At 46.5% G+C, this 13,414-nt stretch overlaps 1 protein-coding gene across 2 annotated transcripts in view; it reads right to left on the bottom strand.

The window, feature by feature from the left end:
- Positions 1-13,414, bottom strand: part of TRIP10 (thyroid hormone receptor interactor 10) — a 95,354-nt gene that overhangs the window by 11,873 nt on the left and 70,067 nt on the right. For both annotated transcript variants that reach the window (XM_063119106.1, XM_063119107.1), the window contains exons 7-9: positions 10,724-10,852; positions 7,493-7,639; positions 4,684-4,887 (exon numbers count right to left, since the gene is read on the bottom strand). In XM_063119106.1, the coding sequence (XP_062975176.1) occupies positions 4,684-4,887; positions 7,493-7,639; positions 10,724-10,852 (480 nt within the window). The remainder of the gene's footprint in view (positions 1-4,683; positions 4,888-7,492; positions 7,640-10,723; positions 10,853-13,414) is intronic.

Raw genomic sequence — 13,414 nt, 5'->3', positions numbered from 1 at the left:
CAAAAATGTCCGGCAACTATTTGCTCTAAGTAGCAATGGCGAAGTTCACAGCTCGTACCGCCTACCTCGTTCACCTGACAAGACAGCAAACATGAATCTGCTGTGTCCAATATAACAGGAATGCACTGTAATAAAACACCAAGGATACATGGGGGGAGGGGGGGGCAACAGCACAAAATGCAGAGCGATACCTCACCAACAGGGAGCACATGAGAGAGAGAGAGAGAGAGAGAGAGAGAGAGCCATAGCCATGCCAAGGTGCAGAGATGACTCTCCATGAGGGCACCTCATTCCAACATGTCCCAACCCAAACCCCACTGAGATGAGGAATTTCAAATTCCTCATCTCAAATCCCACAATTTTAGGGGTCAAAGAGAAAGGCTGAAATGGCCCTAAGCTTCAGTGTTATGGTGCAATGTTGGCAATGAGAGAGAGAAGCCATTTTGAAGGAGGCTTTACAAAAGCAGGCTAGAGAGGTCTGGAGTGCTGGAGAAGCCGCTTTGAGTGAGAGCCATCATTTCCCCGTCATTCTCTCTGTCTCTATTAAGCCTTCCCGCTTCCGGAATCTTTCCCCCCCACCGGTAATGGCGCCCCTTGTGTTTCTCTCATTTGCATCCCATATTTGAGGGTGGAATCTGTTTGCGGTATTGAAAGCAAGATGACAGCACACAACGCTTGTTTCTTGTGGAATGACTCACGTAGCGGAGATCAAGGCTTACAATACCGCCGGGCCGGGTTTCTATGCACCTCTAAAGGCAATGCTGCCAACCAAGTTACGAAAGCAGCATTCTCATGACTGAACAACGGCAGCTTCTTGTGGGGCCATGCAAGTTGGCAATTTGTTCTGAACAGCTGGAGAGACACTCCCAAGGAATTACATGCAACCTGATCCAACATGGCTGCACCTCCCAAGGACCACAGCTTTGGGGCCACAGGAGGGCGGAAAGCATGTCTTGAGACCATGTTGCTAACTAAGAAGAGAATTCAACCAGGGAAAAAAGTAGGCAATGCATGTAAAGTTTAACTTTGCCCTCGCTTGCTGGTTTTGTTTTTTAAGCCCCAATGGCCAACACAAGACGTTTTTCAGAGCCTGCAAGAGCCATCAATTGGTGCAGCCAAGCGAATGCCAGATCTAGACACACAAACGCTTATGCAGCTCAGATGGCAGTATCTGTCCTGCTCCAGACTACGTCAAAGCATTGTTGAAATATAGTATGTGGGAGGTAACTGCTAGCATAGCAAAAGGAGCTGGTGTGGAGTAGTGAGCACGAGACTGAGGTGTAAATCACGATATTCCTGGTTCAAATAGTGCCCCCGGACATGAACTCACCAAGTAGCCTTAAGCAAATTATACTCTCTTAGCACCAGTTCTGCAATAGTAATACTGACTATTAGATGTTTCCAGATCAGGGGTCTGGAAACAAAGCTCTATGAAGAGAGACTGAAAGAACTGGGCATGTTTAGTCTGGAGAAGAGAAGATTGAGGGGAGACATGATAGCCCTCTTCAAATACTTAAAAGGTTGTCACACAGAGGAGGGCCAGGATCTCTTCTCGATCCTCCCAGAGTGCAGGACACGGAATAACAGACTCAAGTGAAAGGAAGCCAGATTCCAGCTGGACATCAGGAAAAACTTCCTGACTGTTAGAGCAGTGCGACAATGGAATCAGTTCCATAGGGAGGTTGTGGGCTCTCCCACACTAGAGGCGTTCAAGAGGCAGCTGGACAAGCATCTGTCAGGGATGCTTTAGGGTGGATTCCTGCATTGAGCAGGGGGTTGGACTCGATGGCCTTGTAGGCCCCTTCCAACTCTGCTATTCTATGATTCTATGACCCAACTTATAGGGTTGTTGTAAGGTTTACTGGAATCTTTCTGCTTCTATTGATTTAAATCAGTTACCATATTTTAAATCTTTGCACTGCTACTAGGTTTCATTTTGGTTGTTATTCTTATTTTATACTGTAAAACTTTAAACTTTTACACTGTATTTTATCACGTTGTATTTTATGGTTTTCAGTCGTCGTGAGCTGCCCAGAGGGTTTCAGCTATTGGGTGGTATAGAAACGTAATAAAGAAATAATAAGTACATAGAGAAGCCCATATCAATACTAGTTTCCTACAAGTTGTAGTAAGAATATGGTCTTGGTGGGCAGTTGTTCCATTTCATCCCTTGCTTTAAACTTCCCACAGGACCTCTAGTTCCTTTCGCTTCCCTACACATCTTCAGACTGACCTTGGCGACAGGAACAGGAGAAGCTGCTTACAGCAGTCCAAATTATTGGTCCCTATAGCCCAGGATTGCCTGCTCTGACTGGCAGCGGCTCTCCAAGGCCCCAGGCAGAGGCCCTTCCCAGCCTCGTGTGGCGCAGAGCAGTAAAGCAGAAGTTTCTGCAGCCGAAACTCTCCGCACGGCCTGAGTTAAATTCCAGTGGAAGCTGGTTTCAGGCAGCCGGCTCGGGTCGACTTAGCCTTCCATCCTCCCGAGGTCGGTAAAATGAGTACCCAGTTAGCCGGGGGAAAGGTAATCACGGCCGGGGAAGGCAACGGTAAACCACCCCGCTATAAGGCCTGCCGAGAAAACATCAGAGAAAGCTGGCGTCCCTCCAAGAATAAGTAATGACTCAGTGCTTGCACAAGAGGTTCCTTTCCTTTCCTAGCCCAGGATTGCCTGCTCTGACTGGCAGCGGCTCTCCAAGGCCCCAGGCAGAGGCCCCTCCCAGCACCTGCTTCTTATGATCCTTTTATAACTGGCGATGCCGGGGTAGAACTGGGGACTTTCTCTTGTCTGTGTCCCCCTTCCTCTTTGGGCCCCAACACCAGTTGCAAGATACTGAAGCAAATACTGGATTAAGAATAAGACCTACTGAAGACTACCTTGCAAATTAACCATCAGAGCAATGTTTGCATTAGTTTATTAATTTATTCTACTTGCACGAATTTATCTTTTTTGCAAGTTCAATATTTTCAGTACGCAGAAGAATTTCTATGGGGGTGGGGAGCAGTCTGAAGACATGAGGGTAGGAGGCACAGATTATGTTCAGCCTTGTTCATCCCGCTTCCCCCACTTCCCATGGGTATGGGGAGCAAAAGAAAGAGGGGGCACCACTGTGTCTCTGGGTGTCCGTCATGGGACAAAGAAGAATGGGCCAAGTTCCTTCAAGGAAGAGATCTAGAAGAGCTTTCCCCGACCTGGTGCTTTGGACTTCAATTCCTATCCGTCTCAGCCAGCACAGTCAATAGTCAGGAATGCTGGGAGTTGCAGTCCAAAACATCTGGAGGGCACCAGGTTGAGGAAGGCTGATTTAGAAATCTTATTTCCCCCCATCTTGATGACCTTCATGGATAAGCAAGGAAAAACAAGGAAACAGGCAGCGAGCTTACAGATGTTCAGAGGCTGAAAGACGACACAGAGGATATGGAAGAAATGATGCAGTATACAAAAGTGATGCAGGCAAAGGAGAGGCCAGCAAGAGAAGGGGGAGCCAAGGCAGCTGAGTTTGGCACTCCCGCGACGTCTGCACTGCAAGATTTACAGGGCAGCTGTGGCCGGGGAAAGTTCACAGCCCAGAACGAGCGCCAGAGGAGTTGGAGAGCAAGACGGAGCCCAGCTATAAAAGCAGGAGGACGGGACCCTTCAGGATGCCGCTGGCAAGTGGGAGGGAAAGGGCCACGTGGGGAGGGAGGGAAGGAAGGAGGCCTTGGCGAAAATGGGCCTTCTGCTGAAATACAGCCTGTGTGTAAGTTTTAAAGGAGCCTCTGGGGAAAACTAGTAGGAAAAGTGAAGCCTCAGTGAAGCAAACCCTGGGCCTTTGCCACAATCATCTCCAGAATATAAACACAGAGGTCAACTAGGGATTGTAGGAAAAAAGGACACCACCCGCCTTTGAGTGACAGGGGCAGCCGGGAAGGGCTTCTTGGAACAGCAGGTCCCAGAGGCAGAGATCCAAGGCCTCCATAGTGGGTGACACGAAGGGCAGGAGGCTGACATGACCAGCGGCTCGAGGGGGGCGGGCTGGTCTGGCCCAGCCTCTCCGGCGGCAGGTACGGCTGCCAAACGTGATGTCGGCACAGACGTCCTTGGGAAGCACTGATTAGGCCCAGGGAGTTGGAGGGAGAAAACTCTTTGGGGAGGACAAGTACAAGCAGCCAGAAAGGAGACAGGAGGCAGCCAGAGACTGGACGAAGGTGCTAACGTTAGCGTCTCGCTAACGTGGATTCCGTACCGCTTTCAGGCGGATGAAACTACAGTGGTTTGATAGGGAGGGGGGGCTGGCAGAAAGGAGGACAGACGGGGCGGCAATCCGGGTCACCCTGCCCCAAAGATGCGTTGATGGCGATCCAGGATGCGCAAGAGGCAGCAAGCAAGCACAGTGGTTCTCCTCCTTATCCCCGTCCTTCTCTCTCTCTCCCCCCCCCCCCAAATTCTCCTTCACTTCACTTCACAGCCAGACCTATCAAAAGGACGCAGTGGCTCTGGAAATCCTATAAACCTGCCTTCCTGAACTTGGGGTGCCCTCCAGTTGTTTTGGACTTCAGTTCCCATCAGTCACAGTCAGGACTGATGGAACTTGTAGTCCACAGCATGTGGAGGCTGGGGAAGGCTGCTCTAGACCGAGGACAAAGGGTACTTCCCAGCCACCCTGCCTCCTCAGGGCGCACTCCGGTCTCCACGCCAGTCCTCACCTTATTCTTCCTGCTGAAGGGCCAGCGTTTCCCTTTGTTCTTGCCCAGTAATCGGGGGTCTAGTCGACCATCTAGGGTGCCACGGGGGGTGCCCAGGCTGCTATCGGATGAAGTCCGGTTGATGGGCTGGCTGAAGTCTTCGAAATCCAGGTCTACTGGCCTCTCAAAGCCCGATTTGTGCAGTTCAATGAGCACCTGCGAGTCCTAGCAGGGGAACAGCACCCTTCTGTAAAGGCTCCCTCGAACCCAGGTCTTCCTCGAAGTCACCAATACAGACCAGCAGCAAACCCCCACATCGACCCTAACAAAGACCAGAGTAGGACCTGCCGGTGTCCTCTCCAGAAACGTTGGAGCAGCAGAAGTCCCAACATACACAGGGCCAAAGTCAAATTGAATCAGCAAACCTAAAATGCAAGATGCCTCTAATACCTTTAATGCAATAAATCCTGCCAATTAACAAATAAATAACAGAAGGTGGCAAGTGCGTTGCCCGTCATCCCAGTGTTTTTGCAGATATCAGCAGTTTGGGAGCAGGAATGCTTCTGAGCGCATGGATTGCTTTGTGGGACTGAGCCACAGGCCAGCGGTAGAGTACATGCTTTGCATGCAGAAGGCTTCAGGTTCAATCCCAGAGTCATGACAATCCCTGCTGCCCGAGACCTTGAAGAAATGATGCCAGTCACAATAGACAGCATTGACCTAAAACAGACTGATGGTCCCAATCAATATAAAGAAAACCGAGAAGGCTGTGGTTTAGAAACAACAACAATATAATAAGAGTGATCACACTCAAACCACAAAAACATCAAAATAACTTTCATAGATGAATAATTCAAAAACTTTACAAATGTACAAAGAACAGGCACATCAACAATATTTCTAGGATGTTCACACCAACATTCACAATCAAGCCTGCAATATAAACTCCTAATATACATATAATGAACTATTCATATAAAGCGTATAGATAGATAGATAGATAGATAGATAGATAGATAGATAGATAGATAGATAGTAGTCCGGTACAAATAGCTGTTTCGAAGATTCTTCCTCAGTATGACGCAACTGGTTTACAAAAGGAGCCACGGCTACACAATTAGAAAGGAACCCACCAGGGTTTATCACCATATCATTCTTACGTCAGATCTGAGAGCATTACTGTCGGCTTGGAGGACGTAAGAATGTTATGGTGATAAACCCTGGTGGGTTCCTTTCTAATTGTGTAGCCGTGGCTCCTTTTGTCAAGCAGTTGCGTCATACTGAGGAAGAATCTTCGAAACAGCTATTTGTACCGGACTACTGTATATATATAGAGAGAGACGCTTTATGTGAATAGTTCATTATATGTATATTAGGAGTTTATATTGCAGGCTTGATTGTGAATGTTGGTGTGAACATCCTAGAAATATTGTTGATGTGCCTGTTCTTTGTACATTTGTAAAGTTTTTGAATTATTCATCTATGAAAGTTGTTTTGATGTTTTTGTGGTTTGAGTGTGATCACTCCTATTATATTGTTGCCCAATCCATATAAGGCAGCTTCATGTGTTCTGACTGCACAATTTGTCACACACCTATCTCAGCCTGTAAAAGAGAGTAGAAACTTAATTTCCTTAGCTTTTAAAAATGAAAACTGAGGTAAGGACTGTGGGGTTACCCCACAATTGAGTATCCCGCACACGCCTGAATTAGTATGCCTGGTGAGTATGGAACGTTAGAGTGTGGTTTGTGATGTAATAGGTAGGGTGAGGGGAAAGGAGTATATAAAGAGTGACTGAGGGGAGGAGTGAGTGTTATGTCAGGGGGCTGTTAGGTTGGTTATGTTGTGGTTAGGAGTAGAGATTGGAATTGTTTGTGGAGTGAGAGGAGATTAATTGCTAGGGATTTAGGATTGGTGTGTGGAGAGTTTGGACTAGGCAGGATTGGAAGCATTATATTTCCATTTAAAGCTTTTAACATGACAATAAACATTGTTATTTTGTTAGCTACCAATTATCACGTGTCAGCTTGGCATTATTTACCTGCCTCAAAGTTATTGAACACCCACACCACATTTAAAAACAGATCCTGTATTAAACCTGTTTCCCTCATAGATAGGGGAAAGGTTTATTTAACTGTCCCTCAGGTTTTCAGGTGGTGGTGCTTGGCCTGAGAAGGGTTTATGCGGTGGGCCTAGAATAGAAACTTAATTTCCTTAGCTTTTAAAAATGAAAGCTGAGGTACGGATCTGCTACAGGTTCTGCTGTTCTAGTGGTTACAATCCTGGGCTTTCAACGCCAATACAGACAAGCACACCCATCCTTCACCCCCCAAAGTCTCCAATGTTAAGATGACATAGACAACTCAAGGAGGAAAATGTGGGGCCATCTTCAATGGTGGTGTGGAGAATGTTCTGCTCACTCTCTCTGTACCATTCTGGCTTCCAGAGAGCTTAGGCCAGGCTTCATTGAATAATCCAACCTCTCCTACATAGGGGCAAGGCTCCAAGGAGAACCATGCCCAGGAGTGGAATCTGCAGCTGGATTAGGTGCCCACTTATAGCCCACCTTGTCTCTGTATGTCACAGGGCTCTTGGGACGGAGAGATGTGTATGACAATCGAGCCCGGCCTTCCCCACTCTGCATGTGTTGGACTACAATGGCCACTGGATCATGCTGCCTGGGAAGGATGGAGGTTGTAGGCCAACACACCTGCAGGGCACTAGGTGGGGGAAAGCTGGGCTAGTCCACTCCCATCAGATGGGACACCATCTGTTTTTCAGCTTCTACGCTACATGAGGGAATACAACAACTCATCTGGCAGGCACCCACGTTCTTCTCATCAACCACGTCCGCTGCTGCCTTCATGCCCTCCAGGCACTTGCCAATGATGGGCATGACCTGCTGCTCCGTCTCTGAAAATACGCTGTAGCCATCCTTGAGACGCAGGGTCCGTTGCTCATCCATCTCCTGTAGCTTCTAGGGGATGGCAGGAAGGGAAAGGAAGAGAGCAAGACAGAGACACGCACGGTGAGCACAAGTCATCATCTGGATTTGAGGATTAGCCAAGGTTCCCCACCTGCAGGCATGATTCTCTTCTCGATCCTCCCAGAGTGCAGGACACGGAGTAACGGCCTCAAGTTCCAAGAAGCCAGATTCTGGCTGGACATCAGGAAAAACTTCCTGACTGTTAGAGCAGTACGACAATGGAACCAGTTACCAAGGGAGGTTGTGGGCTCTCCCCCACTAGAGGCATTCAAGAGGCAGCTGGACAACCATCTGTCAGGGATGCTTTAGGGTGGATTCCTGCATTGGACTCGATGGCCTTGTAGGCCCCTTCCAACTCTGCTATTCTATGATTCCCCTCAGCATCCCCTTCCTAGGGGACCACAGCCTGCCTGCTTAGCACTTCTGTCTTCCTCTCAGCCAACACTTCATGTAGTCCTGGCAAGGCTAGTTCTCCATGTTCAAAAATGCTACTACGCCACCTAACAATGGCTGCCATTGGTTTTGCTTGTTTGGATGAACCTTGCCTAGTTTTTGCCATATGTTAACTTAAAACCATCTATTATGCCTCCTGATCATCACACTCGGATATCACATTCCTGGAGGAGAAGCCTCCCCCCCACCCCACCCTCAGCATTTTTTAGACACAGCTGAGGCCAAGAGACAGAGAAACAGATGAAGGAGCAGTCCAGGAGTTGAAGCAGCAGGGAAAGACCTGCTTCCCTCAATTAGATTATTTGAGCTTTTAGGACTTCCCAATGGAGCATCTGTTGCCTTCTAAAAATCTAGTACCAAAAGCTCCACCAAGGTCTACACTCCGGTTGTGGAATGATCTCCCCAGAGAGGTCCGCCTGGCGCCTACACTGTACTCCTTTCGTCGCCAGCTGAAGACCTTTTCATTCTCTCAGTATTTTAACAATTAATTTTAACTTAAATTTAAATCTTACTGTTCTAACTCTGTATTTTAATCTTATATCAATTTTGCTGCATGGTTTTTATCCTGGTGGTGCTTTTTATACTGTATTTTGTATTTGTGCTTTTAACCTGTTGATTAGTTTTATTACGGTTTTAATTTTTGTGAACCGCCCAGACAGCTTCGGCTATTGGGCGGTATAAAAATGTAATAAATAAATAAATAAATAAACTGTTGTTGCTTTAGGTAAATTGAGGGAAATGCATTTTATATCATTCTTAGGGCTGTAATCAGTAGTTCGATAATCAGTAGGGGCAGAATTTAATTGGTGGGACCATGAAGAGCCCGGCTTGTTTTCTAAGCTATTTTGATTCTACAGTGAGAAATGAATTTAAAAAGCGTTAAAATTTATCCACCCACTCTAAAATCCAGAGGTTTTTTTAGGAATATGCCAACACAGCCAGTTGAAAAGCAGAGGAGTAAATCAAATGTAAGGATTCTTAATTGACTGAGAGGCCTGGCTACACAAATGGGAACAGAAACACCGAAAGGGATGTGATGGTGGGAAGAAAACAACAAGGAATAGTGGCTGTGAAAGCGAGACCAACGGAAAGAACTTTAAAAATACTTTCACCATCTTCCGCTATGCCTCAGCGTCCTCAGCCCTACCCTCCAATTCTAGGACCAAAGCAAGGAGGTAGTTTTGCCTGTTTTCCACAAAACTTATTATTATTATTATTATTATTATTATTATTATTATTATTAATAAAGCGCTATCAATTTTCATGGCGCTGTACAGAATAAAACAAAACAAGACAATCTTGCCATATGGCTTACGACAGCCTTCCTCAACCTGGGGTGCTCCAGATGTGTTGGACTGCATCTCCCAGAATGCCCCAGCCAGCTGGCTGGGGCATTCTGGGAGTTGTAGTCCAACACATCTGGAGCGCCCCAGATTGAGGAAGGCTGGCTTACAATCTAACATCACCGTAACAGATAGGGGAGGGAGGGGAAAAACCAATAGGGGTAGGGGACATTAAAACTAAATATAGACTAGTATGACCACGCTACGGTTAAAAAGCTTTCGAGAAAAGAAATGTTTTCAAGCGAGAGTTAAAGTCAGAAATTGACGTCGTGGTCCGCAAATGCACTGGAAGAGAATTCCAGGCATAGAGGCAGCGAGCGAGAATGGGCGAAGACGAGCGAGAGATGTGGAAACTCTTGGGCAGGTAAGAGACGTGGTGTGATTGGAGCGGAGGGCACGGGCACGGCGATGGAGTGAAATAAGGGACGAAAGGTAGGGAGGAGCCAGATTACGACAGGCTTTAAAAGTGAGAAGCAGCAGCTTGTATTGGGTTCTATAAGAGATAGGAAGCCGGTGGAGGGATTTTAAAAGCGGGGTGACATGATCAAAACGACGAGCCAAGAAAATAATCCTAGCCGTCGAATGATGAATGGAGACCAGTGGAGACAAATGAGAAGAGGGAAGACCGGTCAACAAAAGATTACGATAATCCAGGCGAGAAATAACCTCCTGTGCTGCTTTGTCATGAGAACTTGCGAGGGGAGAAGCTACATTCCTACTTCACCTGGCACTTTCCCCCAAATGCTGGAAGCCTTCCCAAACATCAATGATTAACAGAATTGCAGTGGTCTGGCGTGAACCTATTGACAAAGACGGTTGCTAGGCCTCTCCAGTGTTCACCAATGCCAACTGACTTTCTTCTGGAGGGAAACCAAGAGCCTCGCTAATATCTGAAAGCAGAGAGAGAGAGAGAGAGAGAGAGAGAGTATTCTGCTATGAGGAGCAAGGGAAAGAGACCTTCTAGCTCTGTAGAACTCCCTGCTGAGAGATATCCGTGAAGTCTGCTCCACTGGGAGGTTTTAGGCGACCTAATGCAGGCCTACATTTTCCTCCAAGCCTTTTTTGTATCCCTCGAGGTTTAATGATTCCCATTCCTCCTGCTGCTATTTGGCTAGTCTTTAGAGCCGTTTTGGCTGTTAGCCTAGTTTGTTGATGTATTAAGAACATAGTGCCAGAAGGTTGATTTAGTTTTTTATATATTTCATTCCAGTTTTTATCGCTTGTTGCAGAAAGGGGGCATTGAAGCGTAAATTAAAAATTAAAAAAATTAGAGACTTACACTGAAAATCTGTGGCATCTCCAGAAAGTAAAACTGGCTCTGATTGTGGTTGAACTTCTGCAGGCACGATGCATATTCATTCTTGCTCTCCTCGGCCATGTGGCTACGCAGGTTGGCTTGCTGCTTTGCCTGGAGAAAGTTGGGGACAGCAGATTAGCTGAAAGGCCACGTTACGTAACAGTGAACTTTGCAGCTACTCCTCACCCAACAGGAAGGAAGGGAAACCTGACAATGCTTCTTCTCAAGTGTCATTTGCCCCAAGAGGCCTCCATTGGCTCAAAGAGAGTAAAGTGACATTAACTGAATGCTGAAATAGTGATTCAGGGGACCTGGGCTCAAGCCTTTGCTCAGCTAAAAAGTTCAGTGGGCAAGACTCACTTAGTTCTCGCTGACGTGGTAAACCTGTGTGTGGGCTGTACCACTTCAGCTGGGGACTTCAGCTGATTAAATGTTTCTCCATACAAGAAGCTATTTACACCCAGGAAACTAGACAGCAAAAATAAGGTTCTAGGCAAGACTTTTCCCTAAAACAGAAAACTACTATGCACACAGGGATTTTTTTAAAATAGAAAAGCATTCAAATGATGTGAGCCTAAAGTAATAAAATGATCCAGATCCATCTCAATCTGGTTTCAGGCCTGGTGAGAGACTGCTTTGGTCACCTTGGTGGACAATCTATACCAGGAACCAGACGAGGAAGCATGTCCGGGTTAGTTCTTCTGGACCTTTCGGTGGCTTCCAATACCATCAACCAGAGTATCCACCTGTCTGAGATGGGACTGGGGCGCACTGTTATACAATGGCTCTGGTCCTTCTCGGAGAGGTGACATCAGAAGGTGGTGCTGGGGGATTCCTGTTCAATGCCAAGGCCATTGTCCCGTGGTGTCCCTCAAGGTTCCATCTTGTCTCCTATGCTATTTAACATATACATGAAACCTTTGGGAGAGATTGTCCAGAGTTTTGGGGTTCAGTGCCCCCGGTATGCTGATGATACCCAGCTTTATCTCTTCTTTCCATCTCAATCTAAGGAAGTTGTTCTGGTTCTAAATCAGTGGCTAATATCATTAATGGACTGGATGAGGGCAAACAAATTGAAGCTAAATCCAGGCACGACAGAGGTGCTCCTGGTCAAAACAAAGCCATATGAGGAGAGGCTGAAAGAACGGGGCATGTTTAGCCTGGAGAAGAGAAGATGGAGGAGAGACATGATAGCACTCTTCAAATACTTAAAAGGTTGTCACACAGAGGAGGGACAGGATCTCTTCTCAATCCTCCCAGAGTGCAGGACACAGAATAACGGGCTCAAGTTGCAGGAAGCCAGATTCCCGCTAGACATCAGGAAAAACTTCCTGACTGTTAGAGCAGTATGACAATGGAACCAGTTACCTAGGGAGGTTGTGGGCTCTCCCATACTAGAGGCCTTCAAGAGGCAGCTGGACAACCATCTGTCAGGGATGCTTTAGGGTGGATTCCTGCATTGAGCAGGGGGCTGGACTCGATGGCCTTGTAGGCCCCTTCCAACTCTACTATTCTATGATTCTAATAGAAAGGTAGATCAGGGAATAGGGATTCAACCTGTGTTGGAGTTACACTCCTCTTGAAGATACAGCTTGCAGTTTGGGTGTACTCTTGGACTCAGCCCTAAATCTGGATGCTCAGGTCTCAGCAGTGGCCAGGAGTGCATTTGCACAGCTGTGACTAGAGTGCCAACTATGCCTGTTCCTAGAGACATCTGATGTGGCCATGGTCACATGCCTTAGGTACATCCTGTTTGGACAACTGTAACACCCTACGTGGGGCTGCCTTTGAAAGCTGTTCAGAAACTTCAGCTGGCCCAGAATGCTGCAGCCAGACTCTTGACTGAGGCCAGTTACAAGGAGTCTGCAACTCTGTTTCTGGGCAGAATTCAGAGATCTGGTTACGACCGATAAAGCCCTATATGGCTTGGGACTAGGCTATCTGAAATGCCACCTTCTCTCGTACTAGCCTGCCTGGTCTAAAGATCTTCTTCCAATGGCCGCTCCGAGGCTGAGGAACTCCCCTCCTAAGGGAGGCGAAGTTTGCTCCTTCTCTGCTATCCTTCCGATGGCAGGCAAAAACTGTAAGTGGGTCTGGTGGTTTGGATGCTATTTTTATTCTATAACTGTTCTGCTTTTACTGAATTTTGATGTGTTTTATTATTTCAATCTATCTTAAATCGCCTTTGTAAGCCACTTTGTGGTATAAAGGTGGGGTATAAATGAAATAAATAAGGAAATAAACAAATAAAGTCCGGACACAGTTTACTAACTCAGTGAGAACTATTATCTTAGCCTAAACAATCTTTCAGGAGTTGTTATAAAAATAAAATTGGATAACCCCATGTACACCACCCCGAGGTCCTTTGAGAAAGGATACAAGCACAGTATGTTAAAATAACATTTATTTTAACATGTTGGTTGTTTTATTATGGTTTTAACTTTTGTGAACCGCCCAGAGAGCTTCGGCTATTGGGCGGTATAAAAATGTAATAAATAAATAAATAAATAAATGTCATTAATTCACATTAAGATGATTTATTTTTACGCTTGGCATTATGAAACACTTATTTATTTATGTACTTATGAATTATGTAGGATTTTTTGCTGCTCCTCAGCACTCCGAAAAGGCTCCTGAAGCAGCTTACAATCAATCAGTAAAAGACAGTCATGC

The sequence above is a fragment of the Elgaria multicarinata genome, chromosome 3 (assembly GCF_023053635.1).
Source record: "Elgaria multicarinata webbii isolate HBS135686 ecotype San Diego chromosome 3, rElgMul1.1.pri, whole genome shotgun sequence".
Taxonomy (NCBI): Eukaryota; Metazoa; Chordata; class Lepidosauria; order Squamata; family Anguidae; genus Elgaria; species Elgaria multicarinata.
Note: the sequence above shows the minus strand (reverse complement) of the source record. Positions and strands in the feature narration are given on the sequence as shown.